At 55.2% G+C, this 26,724-nt stretch overlaps 1 protein-coding gene across 1 annotated transcript; it reads right to left on the bottom strand.

The window, feature by feature from the left end:
• Nucleotides 1-3,740: 3,740 nt before the first annotated feature.
• Nucleotides 3,741-25,569, bottom strand: LOC149861440 (uncharacterized). Its single transcript, XM_090053758.1, has 13 exons — nucleotides 25,429-25,569; nucleotides 24,944-25,240; nucleotides 24,339-24,525; nucleotides 23,983-24,155; nucleotides 23,368-23,494; nucleotides 22,192-22,308; nucleotides 19,117-21,337; nucleotides 10,919-11,387; nucleotides 10,275-10,473; nucleotides 9,938-10,107; nucleotides 9,365-9,491; nucleotides 7,216-7,332; nucleotides 3,741-6,747 (listed from the first exon to the last, which is right to left on the bottom strand). Exons 1-13 carry the CDS (start codon nucleotides 25,525-25,527, stop codon nucleotides 5,978-5,980), a joined length of 5,073 nt encoding a protein of 1,690 aa, XP_089909884.1. The 5' UTR covers nucleotides 25,528-25,569; the 3' UTR covers nucleotides 3,741-5,977.
• Between the last annotated feature and the right edge of the window lie 1,155 nt (nucleotides 25,570-26,724).

Below are 26,724 nucleotides of genomic sequence, written 5' to 3'. Positions count from 1 at the left end.
GACACACTGGGTACAAAATCCCCCCCCTCTTCACTGACACGGTATGTGGGTACAGCTGTGAACAAAGGGGACCACATATCTGTCCTGGCCCAGCTCATCACATTCTATGTGCTTGGCCTTTGAGGCAGCCAAGGCAGCACCTTTAGAGCCAGGGGCCTGGGCTCTACCACTGTGGCCAGGACTTCCTGAGCCACTACCCCTGCCTATTGGTACTGGAGAGCGAGCTCTGGGGTACACTGGCTGGAGCCTTTGCCTTTCTGCTGGAGCTGGTGCAGCTGTGGACATAGGGGTGCACGTGTGGGCCCTGGCCCAGTTCATCACATTCTGTGCGTTTGGCCCTGTGCTTCGTGAATACCAGCTGGGTGCAGTTGCAGCCCTCTCCCCACTCCCCAAACTTTTAACAGTGCCCCTGGCTCCTCCCAGGCAAGGCCCCAGCCACTCTCTCCCCCTCCCCCCCCACCCCGCATCTGGACCTGGTGTCCTGCACACCTCCGTGCTCTCCCTCTGCCTTGCCGGCCTGTCCTGCCCCTTCTGCAGCTGGCCCTGCTCAGGGCACCCCTCTCTCCCAGCCTCCCTGAGGATGTCCTCAGCAGCTCCAGCTTTGCAGACCCTTCTTCAGGAGGCTGCTGATGAGCTCTGCCCAGGTGGCCTGCACCTGTGGGGGGGAGAGAAGGCACAAGTCAGGCCTGGTGCTGCTGGTAGGGGAAAGCCCTGCTCCTCTCCTGTACGGGCTGGTGACTGCAGCAGCCGGAGCCTTCAGCACATGGGAGAGGGGGGAGATGGAGGACAGGCACTGCAGCACCCAGACCCACGTTCCAGCTAGCACCTGGACACTCACCTGACTCCACATCTGGTGGGGGCTCCGATCTGGTGCCATGAAATTTGCTGGTCCTTAGGCCCTGAACTGTCCCTCTGAGCTGCCTCCCCCAGAGACATGTCCGGAGGTTGGGCCTGTGGCTGCTCTGGCCAGGAATCACCAGGCTCTGTAAGTGCCCCAGTGGGCTGCATTCCTGTCTGACATCCCCTCGTCCACCTTCACACTCACCGTGACCTGGGGACGAGAGGGACACGTCGCTGGGACGGGGACAGACAGGGAGACAGGAGACACCCCCAGCACACAGACATGGGAGCAGCGGCATGTTCAATCCTGGTGAAACATTCAGACGTGGAGTTTCTCAGCCTCTGCCTGCCCCAACTGAAACCCCTCAGCCAGGGTCACTGCTGCAACCCCACTGCCCGCACCCCAAGTCCTGGGGCAGGCCGGCCGGGTCCTGCCCCAGTGCCCTCAGCTCCACCGTCTGCTCCTGGCTGCCACATTGGGTTCAGCCGGCAGCAGCAGAGCTCCCGCCCGTGGGGAAGGAGGCGGTGCGGATCGGAGCAGGTGATGAGAGGTTGGGACCAACCCAGTGCCAGCCCAACACTGCCCTGCTCCCGGCAGCCCCTACATGGGAAACGGGCTGGCGTCAGGGACACCGCTCCCGCCAGCAGACCCCGCCGTTCCCTGGGCTGCCCTGCCAGTGCCCTTCATTCCCGCCCCCCAACTCCGACCCGCCAGGTGGAGCTCCCCACTTCCACCTCAGGCTGGCAGCGCCTGCACACTGACTGTTCTGCCTCTCCCCCTTGGACATGCACATTGTATCCGCTCCCTGAGGCCCCCCTTTCCCGTTAAGGCGCATGCGCAAAGGGACAAAGCAATTAATAAGCTAGGGTTGGCAGTATACAAGTACCCAACTCTGCTGGGATTGCCAGGACAGGAGCAGACCGTCACCAAAGACTGGGCTCCCCGCGCTGCGTTCCGGGGTCAATCCCCTCAGGCAGCCGCACTGGACGAGCTTCCCGGGCGTGCTGCTCCGAGCAGGGCTCGGCTGCCCTGCAGAAACCCGCGCAGGCATTCAAACTTGCTTGGGCTATCTAACGCTTTAATGACGTCACCATCACTAATGCTAGCCAAGCTTGTAATATAAGACTACCCAACTGCCCGTCCAGACCGACGGGGGATGGGCCTGTGCTTAGGCCGGGTGCCGCCACCTCACGCGCAGCGCCACCGCTGTTGTGCCTCTTGCAGGGCGCGGCGCGAGCCAGGCCAGCAGCTCCCCGCCCTCTGGTATCACGGCCAGGCTTCCCCACGCTTGGAGCACCCTGATTGGCTGTTTCCGTCAGCCAATCAGAGCGGGAATAAAGCGTTGCTGCCGGAGGGACAAGACTTTTACATAGGAGAAGTGGCCAAACGCCCACCAAGAACGGGGGCGGGCGGGGCCACGCCCCTTCCCGCCTGGGGCCCGGGGTCCCAGCACGCTGCCCTGCGCTGCCTTCCGGCCGCTCTGTGCCGCCGCCTCCAGGGAGCGGGGCGGGGCGGGGGGGCGACGCGCATCTTTGCACGTTTGGAATACTTTCCTGGTATCGTCCTGTTCTCACATGAATTAGCTCCAATGGTTATCACATTATTATCTCAACTGATGGTTCTGGATGTTCCCGGGCGTTTTACTGGGGTTAACTTTAGGCCAGTCTTTGTCACTCACTAGCTGAATCACCTCAAAAAGGCTTCTGGGAGTTCAGTCAACTTGACATGACCAGTTTGAATTTTCCTTGCAACAGGATCCAGCCCTGCAAACCCAGCTGCAGGGTGATGCTGAGGTCCATGGAGAACCTGAAGGGTGTTTGGCACAGGACAAGAAAAGCAGCAGGCTTCCCTGGACCAGGAGAAAGGGGACACGTGAGTAGTGTGTGCTCGTGCCCACGTGCAGCTACCCTGCCCTGGGTCATCTCTCTCTCTAGTGAGGAAACAGAGGCACCTGGAGCTCCAAGGGGTACCAGTCAGATGAGCAGGGGCTGAGTGTTGTGCCCCCAAACAAAGCAGATCTCCCAGTCTGCCCTTCCAACTGGCCTAGTGCCCCAGAGGGACCTGGCTAGGGCTTTCATGTCTGGATTTTCCTGCACATGACCTTCTTTAGGGTCCACCTATATCTGGGCATTTTTTAAAATACTAGCAAATGTCTGGGATTTTGCTCAGCCTCCACTCAGCATCAATGTTTCTAATGGCAAGTGGCTGCTTGGGACTGGGGGGGGGAGTAGTGGCAGGGTGATTGTAGGCAAGGGCATTCTGTGCTCCGTATGCAGCCCTGGCAGCTGGGGACTTAGGGCCAGGGCTTGGGGGGCAGAATGTGTGTGCATGTGCATGCAGGCACCAGGGCTACAGCAGGGCAGACAGGCAGGCAGGGGAGGTGCCTGTCCTTAAAGCAGGGGAGGGGGGGGTGTCAAGGGCAGCAGGGAGCTGCATGGGCAGCAGGGCAGGTGGCTGTGGGTTGAGTGCAGGGCACCAGCAGGGCCGGGCAGAGTCTGTAGGTCATGAGTAAGGGGCACTGGCAAGGCTGGTGGGGCTGTAGCTGGGGAGTGAGGGGAACCAGGCACGCAGGGGACTGTGGGACCCAGGTAGAGCCAGGGGGGCTGCAGGTTGGGAATGAGGGGCCCCAGCATGGTCTGGGGTACTGTGGGTTGGGAGTGAGAGGCAGGGCATGGGCATATCACTGCCCTCTGCAATCATATACCTTCTCTCCACCCTGCACAGGTGTTCTCTTTTTTAAAACTGGAAAAATGGTAACTCTAGACCTACCTGTCCCTCTGCTCCTATTCAAGGGTGGGGGAGGGGAGGGGAGGCAGGGGCAGGATCCCAAGCTGTTATACCTAGAATATCTCTGGGGGCTGTATTTTATCCGCAGAAGTAAAAGAGAAGCCAAAATAAGTTCCTCTACATGAGACACGCTGTATTGGAATACTACCGTTCAGGAAACACTCCCCAAACATGACAACATGCTGCATTTCACCCAGAGGATGTCCTCATACCCTCCACAGGAGGCAGGACTGGCCACAAGCTGCCCCTCCTTTCCCCCACCCACATTTCCTCCGGAAAAGGCACTCTACTGACCCCTGGCCATAGGCTCCTTCCAAAGGGCAGGGTCCTTGCTGCAGAGCAGTACAGGGGAATGGGGCCTCGAGTATGACCGACTTCTGAGCCTGAGCATTTTGAACAACTTTAGACCATGGTGAATCCTCAGGAAAGGGAAGGGGCTGGAAAATTGCAGAGATCTGCCCTGGAAAGGTCTCTGAGCCCTAGTTGGTTCCCATCTCATAGCTCCAGAGGGGACACAGAGCCCAGCCAGAGGGACACCATGTTCAGTGCTAGGGCTTTCTGAACAGAGACAGTATTACAGAGAGTGCCATAAAAGGTAGGAGGGCAGGGGAGTAGCAGGCACCCATGGGCACAGAGCTCTGGAGAGAGGCTGAGAAACAGAACATGCCAAGCTGGGGTTGGGGTGACACCAGCACCTCCTTGAAGACCCTGATGGGCATGGGAGGCAGCCAAGGACAGTCCCTGGGGACATTTGGAGCCAGCTGTCTGGGGGAGGGCACCCTATTGGGAAGGTGCTTCTTTTCCCCTGGGAGCACCGGCGCTTCTGAAGTACGATGGGAAAGGGACATGGTCCAAGGCTGATACAAAGAGTGTCCGCTCACAGGTTCCCTTAATGGACACAAGCCAGCATGGCTTTGGGCAGGCAACCTCATCTCCTTTTATGACTGGGTAACTTGCCACCTGGATAAGAGAGAGGAGGTTGACCCTGTATACCTTGACTTCCAAAAAACCTTTTGATTTGGTATCCCATGATGTTCTCATGAGAAAATTGCAGGATTATGGGCTTAATTGCGAGACAGTGAAGTGGGTAGGAAGCTGACTGTACAGTAGGACCCAGAGAGTTCTTATGAATGGATCTCTGTCGTCCTGACCAGAAGTGGGCAGTGGTGTCCTCAGGGGTCAATGATTGATCCAGTGCTTTTCAACTTCTTTATCAATGATTTAGAGGTGAGGGTGAAGAGCTAGCTCCCTGCCAAGTTCACGGACAACACCAAGTTATGGGAAAACATGGTCACACTTGAGCATAGGCTACATGACTCCTATCTAGGCTGCAGATTCAGGCAGATCTAGACAGGCTGGCAAGTTAGGCAGATCAGAAATGTAAAGTGCTCCATCTGGGTATGAAAAATCCAAAGGGCAGGGTCATTGCTGCACACCTACAATGCCCACGCACACCTACAGGCTTAGTGGCACCCAACTGACCAGCACAACAACTGAAAGGGACCTGGAGGTAAATATAGACCACGGTATGAACGTGAGTCCTCAGTGTGATGCTGTAGCCAGCAGGGCAAATAATACTCTGGCATGCATCAATTGATACATCTCCAGCAAAACCAAGGAGTCGTTCTTTTGCTCTGCTCAGCATTTGTGAGACTGCAGCTGGAGTCCTGCATCCAGTTCTGAGCGCCGCACTTTAACAAGGACATGGAAAAGCTTGAAAGTGTCCAGAGAAGAGCCACCCGGATGATCAAAGACTTGCACAACAAGCCACATGAGAAAAGGATAAGGGACCTGGGACTCTTCAGCCTGAAAAAAAGGCTGAGAGGGGACCTGGTAGCAGCTTACTGCTGTATGAGGGGCATACATCAAGGACTCGGGGAACAACTATTCACCAGAGCACCCTTGGGGAAAACCAGGAGTAATGGTCACAAAGTCCTAGACAACTTTCAGTCTCAACATCATGGAAAACGTCTTCACAGTCAGAATGTCCAGACTGTGGAATAAGCTCCCTCCAGAGCTGGAGAAATCACCTACCCTGGCAATCTTCAAGAGGAGCCTGCATGGTCTTTTCTGCTTGATGCAAGGGGGCTGGACCCAATGATCTTCTGAGCTCCCATCCAGCCTCACAATCTATGAATCTGTGTCTGGCTTGACATCTGCCTGAGGTGTTTCTTCTTAGCTATTCCCCCTAAATCATACCTTGGGGGCCAACCTATGGGTTCTTCACTGCCTTATCAGGGCTGAAGGCTGTGTGAACATTTTCTACACTCCAGCAGCAGGAGATTGCAGCCACTGGCAGGAGCTGAGCAGGCAGGCATCCCCAAGCCCCCCCCTGTATGGCTGGCAGAATTATGGATGCTCCCCAGTGTGGATGCGTTGGTGTCTCACCAGGCTGGAGGATTGACTGAATCTCTTTCCACACTCAGAGCACTCATGTGGCTTCTCCCCTGTGTGGATCCGCTGGTGATTGGCTAGGATGGAAGACTGGGTGAAACTCTTCCCACACTCAGAGCACTGATGTGGCTTCTCCCCTGTGTGCATACGCTGGTGATTGGCCAGGCTGAAGGAGTGGGTGAACCTCTTCCCACACTCAGAGCAGTGATGTGGCTTCACCCCTGTGTGGATGCGCTGGTGTATGGCTAGGTGGGAGGACTGGGTGAAGCTCTTGCCACACTCAGAGCACTGATGTGGCTTCTCCCCTGTGTGGATGCGTTGGTGCCGGGCCAGGTTGGAGGAGTGGGTGAACATCTTCCCACACTCAGAGCACTGGTATGGCTTCTCCCCTGTATGGATGCGCTGGTGCTCAGCTAGGCTGGAGTACTGAGTGAAGCTCTTCCTACACACAAAGCACTGATGTGGCTTCTCCCCTGTGTGGATGCGCTGGTGGTTGGCCAGGTTGGAGGATTGAATGAAGCTCTTCCCACACTCAGAGCACTGATATGGCTTCTCCCCTGTGTGGATGCGCTGGTGGTTGGCCAGGTTGAAGGAGCGGGTAAAGCTCTTCCCACAAACAGAGCACTGATGCAGCTTCTCCTGTGTGTGGGTACGGTGGTCCTGGTCCAGGTTGGAGGACTGGATGAAGCTCTTCTGAACCTCAGGGCACCAAATCGGCTTCTCCCCTGTGCGGGCCAAGATTCAACACTTCCTGAGTTCCAGGTCAGCCTGACCAGGAGACACCAGGCAGAGTCCCAGGCTATCCCTTGTCCAACAGTAATGGTTACACAAAGCTTCTACCCACCATGGTTATCGATATAAGGGACTATATATGACTAACCTGAGCTGGGAAGTCAACTCTTACATTGCCAAATGAAGATAGAAATCTAAGATCATAGTATCCCAAGAAAACCAGACTTGTGCTTAAACATCAAGACAGCAAACTCGCCTGTTCCCTAGCAGCTGTAGTTAGGGGAGAAACAGCTGTTTGTCTCCACAGCTTGGCATTTCAGTGTGTGGAAACACCCGCCTGGACACATGACAGCAGAAGCTGAGGGCAGCATCCTGCAAGGGCAACACAGGGCAGGTCTGCAGGCTCCAAGCCCCCTGTCACTCTGGGAGGGGTGTCGGGGGAGGGAACGGCCACAACTCACCTGGCAACAGGTCCTCTGACCTTGAGATGTCCCCACGGTCCTCATCATTACTGACCCAGAGCTGCTCCTGTCCTTGCTGGATGCGGTGGATTATGTCAGGTGTGGAACCTTGATATCCTGTTTGCGGCAGTGGTTAAAAGAGGATTGATGTCTGGGTACTGGATACAGAATTAGAAACTGGGATTTGGAAAATGGATGCAATGAGCTCAAGGATTCTACTGGGACCATGAAGGACAAGGGAAGGTGGACAAAAAAGAGGGTGCTACATGGAGAAGTCAGTAGGCAATGACTTTTGTTACCCAGGTGGTGGGGGGGATGGTTGTAGGAAACAAAGTACAGACCACATTGAGGTATATAATGGGTGTGAGACCGACAGAGTTCCTGGGGGCGGGGATGCACATGTAGTGACCTGTGATGTGGTAGAGAGCAAACATATGAAACTCTCACTATTTACAAGGCAGCAAAATGAAGGGACACTGGTGGCTGGATAACATTCATCTTATCAGCGTCTTTCAAGCAAGGCCTGGTGGCACAAAACAGAATCCAGGACAGATGGCCGACCATGATCCTTCTCTCTGGGAGAGAGGGCCAATCTTCAACAGGGCAGAGAAAGGGAAGATTTTGTAAGAACTGCAGTGGCACCGAAAGCAATCATCCCATCCAGCGGGAGGATGGAACCAGAAGGGGGAATAATAAAACCAGATGGGAAAATGCTGCCAGGTTTGAAACAAAGGTCCCAGGTATCCTGGGTACAGGGAACAGAAGGCAGAAGGAGACACCTTTTACACCACATGAAAGCCCATAACGTATCAATGGTTGACATGGTCTTTGCTGAGCAACAAAAAGCCTTGGAGACCTTCCCTAAGGAAGTACTTTGGGAGAATCAGAGGACAGGTTGAGGGAACTGTGCTTATTTAGTCAAGAGAAGAAAAGACTAAAAGGGGATTTAATAGCAGCCATCAACTACTTGAAGAGGGGTTCAATTCAGGATGGAGCTGGACTGTTCTCAGTGGCGGAAGATGACAACACAGAGCAATGGTCTCAAGTTGCAGCAAGGGAAGTTTAGGTTAGATAGTAAGAATTTTCTCCTGAGGAGGGTAGTAAAACACTGGAACAGGTTACCCAGAGAGGTAACGGGCTCTCCATCCTTGGAGGTTTTTAAAACCCAGTTTTAAAAGCTTTGACTGGGATGATCTAGTTGCAGCTGGTCCTGCTCTGAGCAGGGGGCTGGACTAGAGAACCTCCTGAGATCCCTTCCAACCCGACTTTTCTATGATTCTGTGAAAAGAAAGCACTAGGAAATTAAGGTGATCTTGTAAGTCCAACAGCCCTGCCCACAAACCAGAACAAGCCCTGTATCAGAGACCCTCTGGAAATGACAATGGGTACTAAACAGCCCTGCACTAGGCCCACCCCTTTTTATCACCATGTTGGGTGTCTGACATGCAGAGGGATTTTGGGAGGAGAATGAGACAACTTCTGAAAATGGCAGAGCAAGCTTCAGAGCAGGTCTCTAAGTAAACATAACCAAGCCAAAGCCTGCAGCCTGTGGAGATGAAGATGTCAGGAAGGAACGTGGGCAGAAGCACCCAGAGACCTGCTGACAGAACTATCTGGGTTCCACCATGTGCGCATGGATCACTAGAGATGGAGTCAAGAAAACACAAATCCTAGGGGGGGTAGCAGCTGATCTGCCTTCCATTACCTTCTGCTGCTACTTAACTGAAGGAGAAAAAGGGAATCTAGAGAGCACTGACTGAGCATGTTCAGAGTGTTAGACATGAGGGATAGGACACACTAGGTGGGAGAGGGAGGAAAATCACAAACATTCCTGTCAGAGCCCATCCCTAACAAAGTCCTTCAAAGTGAACTGGAAGGAAAAGAAAGCACTAAAAAATTAAATAAAAATAAATAAATAAATAAATAAAATCAAGCTGACCTCCTAGAAGTCCCTCAGCCCTGCCCACCAGCTAGAACAACCACTGTATCACAGACCCTCTGGAATTGACAATGGGTTTTCACCACAGAGATGGTTTGGATTTCAACCACCAGGGAAAAACTGATGAGGACGAGAGCACAGAGGAGCAGGGAGAAGACAGTAAGCACCAGGGGTCACATAGCTGCAGGGAGAAGCAGGAAAGACCTTTACCCAGGGAAACGAGGGCTCGGCAGTTGCTCAGCATCTGGTCCCGGTAAAGCCCCTTCTGTGCATCCTCCAGCAGCTCCCACTCCTCCCGCGTGAAGTACACAGCCACATCCTCAAAGGCCTCCCAGAGCTGCAGGCACAAGCATTACACCATTAGAGTCTCCTGTTCCAGCTGCCTACAGCCCTCACTGCCATCTCCAGGATCCTTCTGCACGACACCTCTCTGCAGGCTGGGCCATGACAGACGGGTGCAAAATGCCCATCTTCACTGACACGGTATGTGGGGGCAGCCATGGATGTATGGGTCCACATCTCTGCCCTGCCTGGTTTATTGGGTTGTGTGTGCTTGGTCCTTTGAGGCAGCACCTTTAAAGCCAGGGGCCCTGGCTCCACAACAGTGGACAGGCCTTCCCCTGCCAGCACCTCTAAACTATGAGCACTGGGGAGCGGCTGGGTGTGGCTGCAGCCCCCATCACCAAAGGCTTATTGCTCCACAACGCTCTGGTCCCCAAACTCCTGACAGCGCCCCTAGCTTCTTCCAAACACAGCCCCAGCTGAAACTGCTGCCCTGCTTACATCCATGCTCTGCCCCTGCCTTGCAGGCCTGCCCTGCACCTTCTCCAGCTGCCAGGGCTCAGGGCTCAAGGTGCCCCTCTCCCCCGGCCGCTCTGGGTAAGTCCTTGGGAGCTCCAGCTTTGCAGACCCTTCTTCAGGAGGCTGCTGAGCTCTGCCCAGGGCCCCTGCACCTGCAGGGGGAAGAGAAGCAACAGGTCAGGTCTGGTCCTGCTGGCAGGGGAAACCCCTGCTCCTCTCCCGTATGGGCCGGTGACTGCGGCAGCTGGAGCCTGACACATGGGAGAGGGGGGAGACGGAGGACATGCACTGCAGCACCCAGACCCACTCTACCCAGCACCTGGCCTCTCATCTGACTCTGCGTCTGGCACGGGCTCCTCTCTGGCACCATGACATCGCTGGTCTGCAGGCCCTGGGCTCTCCCTCTGTGCTCCCTCTTCCAGAAACACGTCCACAGGCTGGGCCCGTGCCTGTTCCACTGCCCCGTTGGGCTGCATCCTGTGCGAGGTGACCTCCTCGACCTTCACCCTCATCATGACCTGGGGACGAGAGGGACGCGTCACTGGGGAGCTGGGACTGGGAGAGACGGGGCGGCAGGGAACATCTGCCGGGCACACGGGCATGGGAGCAGCACCAGCAATGATTCTGGTGAAACGTGAGCACGTGGAGTTTCTCAGCCTCCGCTGACCCCAGCTGAAACCCCTCAGCCAGGGTCACCGCCTCGGCACATGTCTGCAGCCTGCGCCCCCACCCCACATCTCCTGGTGCAGCACGGCCAGGACCTGCTCCAGCACCATCAGGCCCACCCTGTGCCCTGCTGTGGCGATGGCTGCAGAGCTCCCAGAGATGGCTGCAGAGCTCGCGCGGGCCCTCAGCCTCCTGGCAGCCTAGGCCTCAGCACCACGTCCCTGGCCTGGGTAGCACGTTCCCGGTGCCAGCGGTGCGGTGTGCGAGGGCCCCGAGGGGCTGCGTGGGCTGCATCACCTCCTGCCCCGGACCCGCTGTGCTGGACCAGCTCCTGCTGCCGGCCTGTCTCGGGGTGGCGCGAGGGGCTCGTCCTGCGCCTCCGGCTGCGCCGGGCTGCCGGGGAAGGCCGCGGCTGCCAGGGGCTCCAGCGCAGCCGCCGCTTCGTCCGCCCGGGAGGCCTCGTCCCGGCCGGGGACTCCGCTCCGCTGTCGCACGGAGCTGCGGAGCTGCCTGCGGGGAAGGAGGCGGCGCGGATCGGAGCAGGTGATGGGAGACCCGGGACCGACCCGGCCCCACCCCGACGCTGCCCCGCTCCCGCCAGCCCCGACACGGGCAACGGGGCCGGCGACAGGCATACGTCCCTCGCCCCCGCATCTCCCAGCAGCCCCCGCGCCCCCAGCTGCTCCCTGGGCCGCGCCGGTGCCCCTCACTCGCGACCCCCGCACCCCACTCACTCCGACTCGCCCGGGGATCTCCCCCCTCCCACCTCGGTCCGGCGGCGCCTGCGCAGTCACTGCTCTGCCTCTGCCATCACCCCTCCCCGCCCGCCATCACTGCTCCTAGGCTGAGCACGCGCAATAAGTCTTCTCCCTGAGGAGGGGGCGGGCCCGCCTCTGTTGGCAGCGCATGCGCAGGTGGTAAAGCTGAAGCCGCTTCCTCACGCGCTCCCACCACCTTCCAGCAGCTGGGGGCAACATAGAGACCCACAGCTGGTTTGTCCTGGGGAACCCCGGGGTGGGGCGAATGTGGCAAGAAAGGCCAAAACCTGTGTGTGGGTGATGTGCACTGTATATTTCTGCATGTATGACATCTTATTTGATGTGTGTTGGTGTATGTTTGCACGTGTATGTATGTAGCTGAGTGTATATGCATCTCTATATGTACATGCATCTTTATCCTTCTATGTGGTTGTTTATATGTATGAATTTGTGTGTATAGTTCTTTGAGTTTATATATGTGTGAGTATGTGCACGTACAAAGGGGCGTCCTATCTATATGTGCACATATTCTTTGATGTGCACGTGACATCGCAGGAGACAGCTAGGACTGGGGGGGCCACAGTTCCTGGACACTGTATTCCCAGGAGCACTTGCTCTCTGTCACACAATTGCCCATGACCCTAGAGAAATCGTTTTCTTTTGCATTCTCCAGGGCAAAAAAAAATAAAAGCGTTGGGGGCATGCTGTAAGTGATGTAATATGGTATGCCCATGAGCACGTGAGACATAATGCCCGTGAGCACGCGAGATGGGTTCCCCAAACTGGGCTGCAACTAGTTCCAAGTCCATGCACACATCATGCTGTGCAGAAAGGTAGTGACTAACTGACATGATGCCCCCCTCCTCCCCCCCCGCCCCATGTACCAGAGGAAACCTATGGTTATGTTAATTCTAATAGCAATAGGAATACAAATAATATTTTTGCTACCACTACTGCTAGCACTATAAAAATAGAAATAACAGTAGTAATAATACATAGAGTAGTACCAATAATATAATGCCTATTAGATCCATTGCCACTACAATAATAGAAATAACGAGAGTAGAAATAAGAACACCACCGCTACTCTTGGCATTGCTGCTACCATTGCTACTATCATTAGAGCAGTAATAATAGCCATAGGAGAATCATCGCTATTTATATTATTGCTATAAATAAGAGCAACACCATTCACAACAACAGTAGCAGTGATTGCCAGCCCTAATGACTACTACTAATTTTACATAGAGGCCTGTCCTAGTCTATCCAGACAGGCTCAGCACAGCCCAGCGCCCATACACCCCCTGCCTTGAAGAAAGGCTTTAAAACAGGACACCCCCCAAAACACAGCACAAGCGGGCGGGGGGCAGGATTCCTGCCCAGCTCCGTGTGGCAACGGGCAAAGCCCAGAAGCCTGGAACGACCTCGAGCAGAACGTAGGCACAGCTACGCCCACGTCACCCCAACTCGTGGCTGTGCAGCCTCATGTCGAGGCCCCAAGTCCCCACACTCTGGCATTTCTTTCAGCAAAGCTTTGGAGGTGTCGCTCCCTGTGCAGGATCCAGCCCTGCGAGCCCAGTTGGAGGGCAATGCTGAGGTCCATGGAGGGTTTTTGGTACTGGACAAGAGAAGAAGCAGGCTTCCCTGGACCAGGAAAAAGAGGACATGCGAGTCTAGCGTGTACTCGTGCACATGTGCGTCTGCCCTGCCCTTGAGGCCTGGCTCTCTAGAGAGGAGACCGAGGCAGCTTGAGCACTGGGTGGCTGGGTGTTGCACCCTCAAACCAAGCAGGTCTCCCAGTCTGCCTTTCCAGCTGGCCCAGCACCCCAGAGAGACCTGCTTCTCTGCTCCCACCCAAGGCTTTTTGGGACAGGCAGCAGAGGGTTCTGCTAGCAGAGCTGGACCAAGATCCCAGTGTCTTAAACCTAGGATGTCTCTGGGGACTGTATTTTATCTGGACAAGAACAAGAGAAGCCAAAGCAAGTTCCTCCACATGAGAGGCGGTGTATTTGGATACTAGCAATCACGGAACATTCCCCAGACATGACAACATCCTGCACTTGACCCAGAGGATGTCCTCATACTCTCTACAGCCTTCCCCAGGAGAGGCAGGACCTACCGTAGACTGCCCCTCCTCTCCGCAGCCCACATTTCCCCTGGGAAAGGCACTCTACTGGCCCCTGACCACAGGCACCTTCCAAAGGGCAGGGGGCTTTCTGCACAGCAGTACATGGCAGTGAGGCCCCCAGTGCTCAGTTCTGGAGAGAGGATGAGAAGCAAAACCTGCCAGGCGGGCCTCAGGGTGGCAGCAGCAGCTCCTTGCAGACACTGATGGGCAGGGGAGGGACAAAGACAGGCCCTGGGGAGATCTGAAGCCAGGTGTCTGGGGGAGGGCACCCCGTTGGGAAGGCGCTTCTTCTTCCCTGGGAGCACTGGCTGCTTTCACGGACCGATGGGGAAGGCACAGGCTCCAAGATTGCTTCTTGGCCTCTTGAAGGCTCAGGACAAGCAGAGTGGTTCTTTAACCTGGCAGGGGAAATACCTTGTATCAGGGTTCATGATGGCAGTTCTCCTGAACTGTATTGCAGGAGAACTGCTCTTCTGGTGTGGTTCAGTACCCACCGAGGTGAGCCCACTGTATGACAACAGGAGTCTCCTCCCTTGCTTGCTCTGAGGGCCTTATGGGTAAGGGCAAGCAAAACTCGAGGGCATCTGAACCCCAAGCCTCCAGGCTTCGGCCTGCAAGTAGGATGCCCCCCTGAAACTCAGTAAGTGGCCCTCAGCCCAAAAAAGTTGCCCATCCCTGCCCTAGCAGCCGTAGTTAGGGGGAGAAGTGGGGAACGGCTGCTCGTCTCCACAGTTTGGAATTTCAGTGCGTGGAAACACCTGCCTGGACACACGGCAGCAGAAGCTATTTGAGGCCAGCACCTCGAAGGGCAGCACAGGGCAGGCTGCAGGCACCCTGTCACTCTAGGCAAGAAGCATGTCCAAGAGGGGAGGCGGGAGGGAACCACCACAACTCACCTGGCAGCAGGTCCTCCAACCTGGAGATGCCCCCACAGTTCTCATCATCACTGACCCAGAGCTGCTCCTGTCCTCGCTGGATGCGGCACAGGTGAAGGAAAGGCTTGGTTGGAATTGCCCTGGGCTTTGCTGGTTGTGGCGTGGGGCTGAGAGGCTATTTTAGCCAACCCTCCCCACCCTTGCTTTCTGCTGCATGTGTTAGGAGCTTTTAAGCCTCCCTCAGAGGCACCAAGGCTGGGAAAGCACCGCTTCTGGGAAGGATTGCTTCAGAGAAGGGCTAATAGTCTTGCTACTGTTCTTGCCAGGTGGTGGGGCTCGCCTGGTGTGACACTTCCTCTGGGAAGGACCAGAGTGTGACATCCCATGAGACAGCTTGGGTGAGGAAGGTAGGATCAGGGGGCCACATTTCCTGGACACTCTATATTCCCAGGAGGACTTACTGTCTGTCACACAGGTGGCCATGACACTGGAGAAATCTTTTACTTTTATATATTTTCCCTGGAAAAGGAAAAAAAAAAAGGTCAGGGATGTGTGGTATGTGAGATAATACAGTACTTCCATGAGCAGGTAAGAATGGATCCCTATTGCTTTCCTCAGTTGGGGACTTAGAGAATATACAGAGCCTGGCCAAAGCCAGCTGCAACTTCATTCATACACTATCAGACCATACAGGATGATGGTAACTGGCTGACATGACCACTCATGTACTCAGGGAACCAACCCTTTGGTTCATTCATCGGTGCCTTCTAAGTCCTCCAGGTTTCCCAAGTAGCTTGGTGATGCCCCAATTCCAATCCATGCACCTTATCGCATCCCCTGCAGCCTTGAAGAACAATTTATGTCTGTCCTCCATATAATACCTCCCTTCTTCAGGGATCTGCAGCATGGGCAAATCAGACAGACCAAAGGCTGGCAGAGAGCACTTTGGGTGCCAGCCTGGCCCGGGTTGACATCCTGCTTTGCTGCCTGATGTGAAAATCCTTTTGGCATCAGAATAAAACCCATGAGGTTCACAGAGCACCATCTTCTTTGGCAGGGCGGTCCCAAGAGTTGCTATTCCAGGTGGACACATCTGAGGCAACTGACTGAGGTTTAGACAGGTGAGTCCCCACCATTTCCATATCTGTCATGCATCTAAAACCAGACACCTGAGAAACTGCCTCTCTTAGAAGCTAGGACTCCTGGGTCCTCTGCACAACTCTGGAAAGTCCAGTGGCTTAGAGCAGGCTGAATAAAAGCCCAGGCTTCTGGTCCTCTCCCTGGAAGTGGAAGGAAAATGAGGTCCAGCAGGCCAGATTGGAAGGGTTAGAGAAACTCCATCTCTGTCTTTGGGAGAGCAGTGTGGGGCTGGGTGGGTTGGAACAGTGGGCTGAGACTGGGATGGGGCTTGTGGGGTGTCCAGGACTCCTGGTGTCCTTTTCCTCCAATCCTACAAGCCTCTGCCCCTGCCCTGGTCTCACCAGGGTGATGAGGAGCCTTCACTACAATTTGCAAAGTATCCTGCAGCCCCTAGAGAAAGCAGCTGTCCTGCTCTAGAGCCAAGGGCAGTGACTGGCTCAGCCTATGCCTGCACACAACCAGCTGCCCCTGCCCTTGAATGCTGGGGACTTTGGTGCTCCTCCAACTTGACTGGCTGCCTCTTCTCCCCAACAGTGCCAGTAACCACAGCCAAGTGCAGGATGAGCTGGGAGTATTTGGGGGAGAGTGAAGCACCTCCACCACTCTAGGTGAGACCTGTTGTCAGCCACTATCGCAGTTGTAGGACTGGCCTTAGCCCTGGTGGGCAGCTGAGCAGAGCAAGGAACTTCTGCCAGGATCAGTCTAGTTAGCCAAGCTGATGCGCTGCCTCATGGTGTCCAATGCCATCCGTTGGTCCCACGACATCTACATGGAACACATCACAGGCCCCCGCCAGTACTACAACCCCACCAGATGAACCGCCGCCAGACTGGACACAGAAAGGACCACCTGAACCGCCCCCCTTCTGCACCATGTGGACCTTCACTTTTGAGAGGATTCTCCAACAACGGACAACCCCGCTCCACCTGAAGAGGACCCCCACAATGAGACTCTATATGGACTGAGACACTTCCTTCGAACCGCTTCCTCCACCACTGCAGACCATTGTAAGGGGTTTGTGTGTATCCATCTCCTTTCTCTCTCAGGGTCACGAACCCCCTCCCTCCCTCCCATCCCCCACCGCTGGGCTTAGATGGTTAACATCGTATCTCCTGTAACCTAGTTGCATTCCCCTCCTCACTCCCATCCCTCTATTGTTAGTCCTTCGCTAGGGAGATCTGTATTTCCCTACCAACTTTGTCATCTTTTTTTTTGGATTCCCAGTCCTAAACATTTACTAATAAAAGTCAATCTGTTCATGATGGTAATAGCCAACAGGGCTGTCCCTAGGGGGGTGCAAATCCAGGAGACTGCCCTGGGCCCTGCGCTTTGGGGGGCCCCACAGTCAGTGCTGTATAGGCCCCGCCACAGCCGCCAGATGCTCACCACCCCACCCTCCCCCTACTTTGCCGGCTGCGGCCACTTGCCACCCCTTCCAGCCCTGCACACTCCTAGGGACGGCTCTGATAGCCAGAGTAGTAGTACTAATAATAACAGCAATAGTAATAGGAACATTATTACTGCTACTACTATAGTTATATTAATAACAGCAATAGTAGTAGAAATAATATTTTTGTTACTACTGCTGTTGCTATAATAATAATAGAAATAACAGTAGTAATAATAATACCCAGACTAGTAGGAATATTAGTAGCAATACTAGTGCGAATGGGGATATTACAATAATAGAAAAAGCAATAGTAGTAAGAATAACAACCTTACCACTACTCTTGGCATTACTGCTAGCATAGCTGTTGTCATTAGAGCACTAAATATAGCAAGAGGAGTATTATTGCCTATATATTATTACTGGAATAAACAGTATGACTAACCATAACAATAACAGCAGCAGTAGTCATACATGCTACTATTTTTATGTAGAGACCTGTCCCAGCCCATCCAGAAGGCTCAGCACAGCCCAGTGCCCATACCCAGTACCTCAGAGGAAGCCTTATAAATAGTAACCCCCCTGACACGTGTAGCAGAAACGGGTGGGGGATGGGATTCCCACCCAGCTCCACGTGGCAGCCAGCAAAGCCCAGAAGCCTGGAACAACCCCGAGCAGAACACAGGCACAGCTACGCCCAGGTCACCCCAAACCACTGCCTGTCCACTCTCATATCAAGGCCCCATGCCCCACACTCAGGCATTTCCTTCTGGAAAGCTTTGGAGGTGTTGTTCCCTACAGGTGATCCAGCACTGTGAACCCAGCTACAGAGGGACGCTGAGGTCCATGTAAAACCTGGAAGGTGTTTGGCGCAAGACAAAGCAGCAGCAAGTTTCCCTAGACCAGGAAAGAGGGGACACGTGAGTCTAGCATGTACTCACGCACGTGTGTCTGCCCTGGGTCCTGTCTCTCTCTAGTGAGGAGACATAGGGAGCCTGAGATCTGGGTGGCTCCTGGTCTTATGGAGCAAGGGATGAGTGTTATGCCTGCAAACCAAGCAGATCCCTTAGTCTGCCCTACCAGCTGGCCCAGTGCCTGAGGGACATGTCTCTCTGCTCCCACCCACAGCTGTTTGGGGCGATGGCAGATGGTGGTGCTGCCAGAGCTACCACAGGATCCCAGGGTGTTATACCCAGGATGTCTCTGACACTACGTATTTTATCTGGGCAAGTACAAGAGAAGAAGACAAAAGAAGTTCCTCTGCACAAGACATAGTGTATTGGAATACTAGCGATCAGGGAACATTCCTCAGAGGTGACAACACGCTGCATTTCACTCAGAGGATGTCCTCATACCCTCCACAGGAGAGGCAGAACCTGCCACAGGCTACACCTCCTTCCCCCAACAATGGCACTCTACTGGCCCCTGGCCACAGGCTCCTTCCAAAAAGGGCAGGGTCCTTGCACAGCAGTACATGGAAGTACCTGCACCTGAGGGTTTGCAACAACCCCTCTACCATAATGAATCCTCAGCAAAAGGAAGTGGCTTGGAAGTCACAGGGAGATCTACCTTGGAAAGAGTTCTGAGCCCTATTTGGTTCCCATCTCAAAGCTCCAGAGAAGGCACTGAACCCAGCCACAGGGATACTGTATTCAGTGCTGGGGCTTTCTGAACAGAGATAGCATTACAGTGAGTGTCATGGAGGGCAGGGGAACAGCAGGCACCCAGGGGTCCAGAGTTCTGCGGAGAAGCTGAGAAGCAAAACCTGCCAAGCTGGGCTGAGGTGGTGGCAGCAGCAGCTCCTTGCAGACCCTGCTGGGCATGGGAGTGCCAAGGACAGGCCCTGGAGAAATTTGGAGCCAGGAGGGCACCCTATTGGGAAGGCGCTTCTTCTCCCCTGGGAGCACTGGCTGCTTTTAGAAGATGGGGAGGACACATAGTCCAAGGCTGATATAAAGTTTGTCTCCTCACATGATCCCTCAGCATCTGGCCTGGCCTCTGATGGAGGTTTCCACTTAGCCCTTCCGTCCAGTCACACCTTGGAGGCCAGCCTGTAGATCCTTTGAGTACTTGTTGCCCTACCAGGACTCAAAGCTCCATGAAATCTTTCTGCACTCAGGCTGCTTGCCTGAATGCAGCATATGGCAGGAGGTGAGCAGGTAGGCACCCCCAAATCCTCCCTGCACTGCTGGTTGAATTATGGATGCTCCTGGCTGTGGATGTGCTGGTGTTTCGCCAGGGTGGAGGAGTCATGAAAGCTAATCTCACACACAGAGCACCGATGTGACTTCTCGCCGTTGTGAATACACTGGTGTATGGCCAGGTGGCTGGATCTTGTAAAGATCTTTCCACACACACAGCAGCAACGTGGCTTCTCCTCTGTGTGGAGGCGCTGGTGTCGATCCAGGCTGGAGGATTCACAGAATCTTTTCCCACACTCACAGCACTGATATGGCTTCTCCCATGTGTGTTTGCGCTGGTGCCGGGCCAGGTTGGAGGACTGGGCATAGCTCATCCCACACACAGAGCACTGATGTGGCTTCTCACCTGTGTGGATACGCTGATGTGTAGCCAGGCTGGAGGCTTGAGTGAAGCTCTTCCCACATTCAGAGCACTGATGTGGCCTCTCCCCTGTGTGGATGCGCTGGTGATTGGCCAGGCTGGAGGACTGGGTAAAGCTCTTCCCACACTCAGAGCACTGATGTGGCCTCTCCCCTGTGTGGATGCGCTGATGATTAGCAAGGCTGAAGGATTGGGTGAAGCTCTTCCCACACTCAGTGCACTGATGTGGTCTCTCCCCTGTGTGGATGCGCTGATGATTAGCCAGGCTGAAGGAGTGGGTGAAGCTCTTCCCACACACAGAGCAATGATATGGCTTCTCTCCTGTGTGGACGCGCTGGTGTCTGGTGAGGCTGGAGGATCCACGGAAGCTCTTCCCACACTGAGAGCACTGATGTGACTTTTCCCCTGTGTGGATACGCTGGTGATAGGCCAGGCTGGAGGAGTGGGTGAAGCTCTTCCCACACTCAGAGCACTGGTGTGGTTTCTCCCCTGTGTGGATGCGCAGGTGCTTGGTCAGGCTGAAGGATTCACGGAAGCTCTTCCCACACTCAGAGCACTGGTATGGCTTCTCCCCTGTGTGTATGCGCAGGTGCTTGGTCAGGCTGAAGGATTCACGGAAGCTCTTCCCACACTCAGAGCACTGGTGTGGTTTATCCCCTGTGTGGATGCGCTGGTGCCGGGCCAGGCTGAAGGAGTCAATGAAGCTCTTCCCACACTCAGAGCACTGATGTAGCTTCTCTGCTGTGTGGAGGCGCTCATGCTGGACCAAGTGGGAGGATTGGGTGTAGCTCTTCCCACACACAAAGCACTGATGTGGCCTCTCCCCTGTGTGGATGCGTTGATGATTAGCCAGGCTAAATGAGTTGTTAAAGCTCTTTCCACACACAGAGCAATGATGTGGCTTGTCCTTTATGTGGACACGCTGGTGTCTGGTGAGGCTGGAGGATCCACGGAAGGTCTTCCCACACTGAGAGCACTGATGCGACTTCTCTCCTGTGTGGATACGCTGGTGATAGGCCAGGCTGGAGAACTGGGTGAAGCTCTTCCCGCACTGAGAGCACTGATGTGGCTTCTCCCCTGTGTGGATGCGCTGGTGTTTGGTCAGGCTGGAGGATACACTGAATCTCTTCCCACACTCAGAGCACTGATATGGCTTCTCCCCTGTGTGGATGCGCCGGTGCTGAGCCAGGGAGAAAAAACGGGTGAAGGTCTTCCCACATGTGACACAGTGGTACTGATGATTTCCCCTGTGCACGTGTTGGTGCTTGCCTAGGTCTGAGGGACACAAAAAGGTCTTCCCCCATCTGGTGAAATGGTGAGGGTGCTCTCCAGAATGGATTTTGCGGTGAGCAGCCAGGGTCGAGAGGCAGGTGAAGCCCTTCCCGCATTTGGCACACAGGTGGGACTTCTCACCTGCGTGGCTTTTCTTGTGCAGAGCCAGGAGTGAGGGACAGTTAAAGCTTTTCTGGTACTCAGGATGGGGGTGGGCTTTGCCCCTAGGCTTGGCAGGGAGCTCCTGCTTCCCACAGATGCCATCCCCACTGGCTTGGCTCAGATGCAGGGTCTCTCTCCAGTGCAACTTTGCCTCATGGTTCTTTAGCTCCACAAATCCTTCCCTGGACCCAGGGCTGTTTCTGGCTTCTGTCCCTTCTCCATTCTCACGCCCAAGGGGAGATGGTGCCTCCTTCACTGCTACATTCTCCCTCTGCTGCTGGGGCCTCCCCAGACTCTTGAGCCATTGGTCTTCCTCATGTCTAAAGGACTCCATCTCAGCAAAACACCCTGGCAAAGTCCAGGCTTGCTCCAGGTTTGCAGCCCCTTCTTCAGGACTCTGCTCCTCTGCTCTGCTCAGTAGCCAGGCGCCTCCTGTCCAGGGAAGAGAAAGTCCGAGTTAGTCCCTGCCCTGCTGGCACAGGCCAAATGCTGCTATTCCCTCTGTTGCGATAGGGCTGTGAGCATGACTGGACCTTGGGACTTGTGTTCGCTTAAGAGAACAATCTCTTCCTGCCAAACCCCAAGTGCTCGGGGTGAGGAGGGGCACGTCCCTGTGTCAGGCTAATGTTCTGTGTTCAGCTGATGTCAGAGCAAGACTGTCAGGGTTTCTCCCCCAGCTGTCAGTCCCATCCCCTCAGACCCCACTTGGAGAAACCCACGCAAGACATTTATGTTAGTAACATGAAAGCTTGTGAATCCCACCCACCCCACAAGCCATTAAATGCAGCCCAAGACTAGGATTCAATACTTAATGGGTTTCAGGTCAACCTGACTAGGAGACAAGGCAGAACCCCAGTCTCTCCCTTCTACAAAAATAGCTACAAACAGCTTCTTCCAACCATGCTGGTTTTCATGGGGGGCTACAAATTCCATCATGCCTTGGGAGAGGGAGTTACAAAGGCATGGCTACCTTGGGCTAGGGAATCTGTTCACTGAAGATGGAAATTTAAGACCATGGTATCCCAGGAAAACAAGACCTGTGCCTAAACATCAAGACAACAAACTTGCCCGTCCCCTAACAGCTGTAGTTAGGGGGATAAGGGGGGAACAGCTGCTCATCTCCACAGGTTGGAATTTCAGTGCATGGAAACACCTGCCTGGACACACGACAGCAGAAGCTATTTGAGATCAGCACCTGGAAGGTGCTGCAGGTTCCAGGCCCCCATCAGTCTGGGTATAGAGCATGTCCGAGAGGGAGGTCGAGGGAGGGAACCGCCACAACTCACCTGACAACAGGTCCTCCGACCTGGAGATGTCCGCACGGTCCTCATGATCACTGACCCAGATATCCTCCTGTCCTCGCTGCATGCGGTGGATTAGGTCAGGTGTGGGACCTCGATATCCTGTTTGGGGCAATAGTTAAACAGGGTATGTAACTGGATACTGGATGCAGAATAATCAATCAGGACTTGGGGCATGGATCCAGTGAACTCAAGTTTTCTACTGGGGCTTGAAGTACAAGGGAGAATAGATGATTAGCATGAAAGAAAAGGCACTGCAGGGAGAAACCTTCAATAGGTGATGGCCTTAGTCACTTAGGTGATGGGGGAGATGGTCGTAGGAGTCAAAACACCAACCACTCTGAGGTCTAAAATGGGTGTAAGACCACACCCATCCCTGGTAACTCTATTGGACGTGCAGTGACCTATGATGTGGTAGAGACCAGAAAGACTAAGGTTTCACTCTTTACAAGGCACCAAAATGAAGAGAGGCTGGACACACTGGTGGCTTACTGGTGGATAACATCTGTTTTATCAGTATCATTCCAGACAAAGGAATGGGAGTGAGTTTCTTCTCTGGGAAGCTTTAAAGCTGGGCCTGGCGGCAGGGAACAGAATCCAGGGCAGATGGCCTGCCATGACACTTCTGTTAGGGAGGGAGGGCCACTCCCCAGCAGGGTGGAGGAAGGGAAGATGTTATAAGAACCACAATGAAAATGAAAGCAATCATCCCATTCAGAGGGAGGATCATTCCAGAAGGGGAAAATGTGCACACAAATATGTGGCAAATTCTGCAAGGTTTGAAACAAAAGTCCCAGGATATGAGAAACAAATGTCCTGGATATGGACAACAGAAAGAGAAACTTCTAATAATGTAGAAGTAATCAACATGGTCTTTGCTCACCTAGAGAAAACCTTGGATCCCTTCCCTACAGAAGTTCTTCTAGAGAACTGGAGGAATAAGAAAGCACTGGAAAATCAAGGTGACCTCACAGAAGTCCCTCAGCCCTGCCCACAAGCCAGAACAACATCTAGAAATGACAAGAGGCTTTCTCCATAGAGTGGACATGTATTTCAACTCTTGGGGAAAGGTTTGCAAGGACGAGAGTGCAGAGAGGCAGGGAGAAGACAATAAGCATCAGCACTGACATGGCTGCAGGGAGAAGCAGGACAGAGCTTTACCCAGAGAAATGAGGGCTCGGCAGTTGCTCAGCATCTGGTCCCGGTAAAGCCCCTTCTGTGCATCCTCCAGCAGCTCCCACTCCTCCCGCGTGAAGTACACGGCCACGTCCTCAAAAGCCTCCCGGAGCTGCAGACACACGCGTTTCCCCATCAGCGTCTCCTATACCCGCTGCCTCCAGGATCCCTCTGCGTGACAGCTCTCTCTAGGGTGGGCCATGACACGCAAGGGTGCAAAATCCCCCCTTACTCACTGACATGGGGTGTGGGTGCAGTCATGGACTTAGGGGTGCATGAGTCTGCCCTGGCCTGGCTCATCATGTTTTATGTGCTTGGCCATCTGAGGCAGCCGAGGCAGCACCTTTAGAGTCAGGGGTCCAGGCTCCACCACTGTGGCCAGGCCTTCCTGTGCCACCACCCCTGGCTATTGGCACTGGGGAGCGAGCTCTGGCAAACGTTGGCTGGGTGCAGTTGCAGCCCCCGTCACCAGAGGCTTGTTGCTCCTCAGCTCTTTGCACTCCCCAAACACTTGAGAGCGCCCCTGGCTCCTCCCAGGCACGGCCCCAGCTGCTTTTCCCATCCCCCCCCACCCGCAGCTGGAGCTGGCACCCTGCTCACCTCCATGCTCTCCCCCTGCCTTGCTGGCCTGCCCTGCCCCTTCTGCAGCTGGCCCTGCTCACGGCTCAGGGCACCCATCTCCTCCGGCCTCCCTGGGGAAGTCCTCCGCAGCTCCAGGTTTGCAGGCCCTTCTTTAGGAGGCTGCTGATGAGCTCTGCCCAGGGCCCCTGTACCTGTGGGGGGGAAGAGAAGGCACAGGTTAGGCCTGGTGCTGCTGGCAGGGGAAAGCCCTGCTCCTTTCCCTTATGGTGTGGTGAGAGCGGCAGCGGGAGCCTTCAGCGTGTGGGAGACAGGGGAGACGGAAGACAGGCAATGTGACACACAAGCCCGCACTCCAGCTGGCACTGGCCCCTCACCTGACTCTGGGTCTGGTGCAAGCTCCTCTGGAGGTCCTGGACTGTTCCTGTGTGCTCCTTCTTCCAGAGACACGTTTGCAGGTTGGGCCCATAGCTGCTCTGGCCAGGAATCACCAGGCTCCTCCAGCACCCCAGTGGGCTGCATCCTGTCTGAGGTCCCCTCCTTGACCTTCATTTTCATTGTGACCTGGAGAGGTGAGGGATATGTCACCAGGAAGCTGGGAGTGGGAGAGACCACGTGCCTGGGGGATGTTACCTGCCACCGGGAGCCAGGGGTGGTAGCATCAATGATTTTAGTGAAACTCTCGTGCATGGAACTTCTCAGCCTCGAACTGCCCCAACTGCAACCCCTAAGCCAGGGTCACCACCTCGGGGCAGGTCTGCATGCTGCGCCCCGGAGCCCAGGTCCACATGAGCAAGCAGGACAGCGGGAACTGCCGCAGCGCCACCAGCTCCACCATGTGCCCCTGCTGCAGCGCTTGGGTCCAGGTAGCGCCAGCAGAGCTCCTACAGGTGGATGCAGACTTCCCATAGGCCTTTGGCCCTCTGGTAACACAGACCCCCAACATACTGATGCCAGGTGTCTAGCAAGGGGTGTTCCATACTGTTCCCCGGTGCCAGCGGTGCGGTGTGCAAGGGCCCCGAGGGCGCAGGAGCGGCTGCTTCACCTCCTGCCCCGGACCCGCTGTGCTGGACCAGCTCCTCCTACAGCTGCTGTTCCACTTGCTGCCGGCCTGTCTCGGGGCGGCGCGAGGGGCTCGTCCTGCGCCTCCGGCTGCGCCGGGCTGCCGGGGAAGGCCGCGGCTGCCAGGGGCTCCAACGCAGCCGCCGCTTCGTCCGCCCGGGAGGCCTCGCCCCGGCCGGGGGCTCCGCTCCGCTGTCGCACGGGGCTGCGGGGCCGCCTGCGGGGAAGGAGGCGGCGCGGATCGGAGCAGGTGACGGGAGACCCGGGACCGACCCGGCCCCAGCCCGACGCTGCCCCGCTCCCGCCAGCCCCGACACGGGCAACAGGACCGGCGACTGAGACACCCCCGTATCTCCCAGCAACCCCCGCGCCCAGCCGGTGCTCCTCACTCCCGCCCCTACTCACTGCGACCCGCCGGGGGAATCTCCCACCCCGGCCCAGCGACGCCTGCGCACTTGCTGCTCTACCTCTGTCACAGCCCCGAGCTATTGCCACCTTGAGCATGCGCAATGAGTTCTCTCTCAAAGGAATCCCGTCCCCTCTGAGTGCGCACGCGCAGAGAGGGGCCGTACTACCCACCTGGCGAGGGACTGTGCGTATGCTGGGGGTTGTTGGCGGGGCTGGACGCGTGCGCAGTGGACAAAGGCAGCGAAGCTGCAGCCCCGCGACCTGTCTCTGAGGACGGGAGTCTTAGAGGCTGTTCCCGCGCTGCGGCCTCGTGCGGGGACACCTGGGGGCAGGGCCGGGGCAGCCCCGTGGTCAGTCATCCCGGTGCGGGCGCTTCCACGCAGCAGACCCCGAGCTGCGGCCACAGGACGGCCCGCGTCGACGTGCCCGGCGGCAACTGGCACCAACCCCGCGGCAGCAAGGCGCTGGTTTTACCTCGTGCGCCTTACTTAGCCACGTGGCGCCACCCTGGCCCGGACCTACGCCCAGAAGTAGTGCTGCGGGCCGAGAAGCGCTGAAGAGATTGTGTCCTGATCTGCCAAGGAGCAGGTTGGGGCCTGCTGGATACGCACGGGGGCTGCACCGCGACCACCTCCGCAGGCCACACACCGCTGGGGGCTGCACCAGTGTCTGCCCCGGCGACCCCGGCATGAGAATAATGGGGCAGAAAAGGCTAAAAATGTTATTTATGTGTGAGTGTATTAATGTGTGTATATGTATGTATGTGTATATATGCTTTTATAGGTATGTTCCCAGAGTGTGGAACCAGCTTCCAAGGGAGGTGGTGCTCTCCTGTACCTTGGAGGTCTTTAAGCAGGGACTCAACAAACACCTGACTGGGGTCATCTGAGCCCAGCATGTTTTCCTGCCCAGGGCAGGCAGTTGGACTTGATGATCTATGGAGGTCCCTTTCAACCCCAAATATCTATGAAATGTATACATATGTATGTATGGGTATATGCATAGGTATATTTTACATATGTATATGCGTCTGTGGGTTTATATATTTGTATGTGTGTATAAAGATACATACACATGTATATATGTATATTTGTTTATATGTATAAATCTGTGCGTATGTGTATGCAGCTTTTTACATATATATGTTCCATTATCTGTTTACAGAGGTGTATATTATATATATGTCTATATATTTTGTGTGCATGTATATGTGCACATATGTACGAGTCTATACTTACATACATGTATATGTGCACAGATGTGCGTGCGTATATACATGCATGTGTATATCCA

This window comes from Crocodylus siamensis, chromosome 6, assembly GCF_052110815.1.
Source record: "Crocodylus siamensis isolate JL-2025a chromosome 6, ASM5211081v1, whole genome shotgun sequence".
Taxonomy (NCBI): domain Eukaryota; kingdom Metazoa; phylum Chordata; order Crocodylia; family Crocodylidae; genus Crocodylus; species Crocodylus siamensis.
The sequence above is the reverse complement of the archived record's forward strand: the minus strand, read 5'-3'. Positions and strand labels throughout refer to the sequence as shown.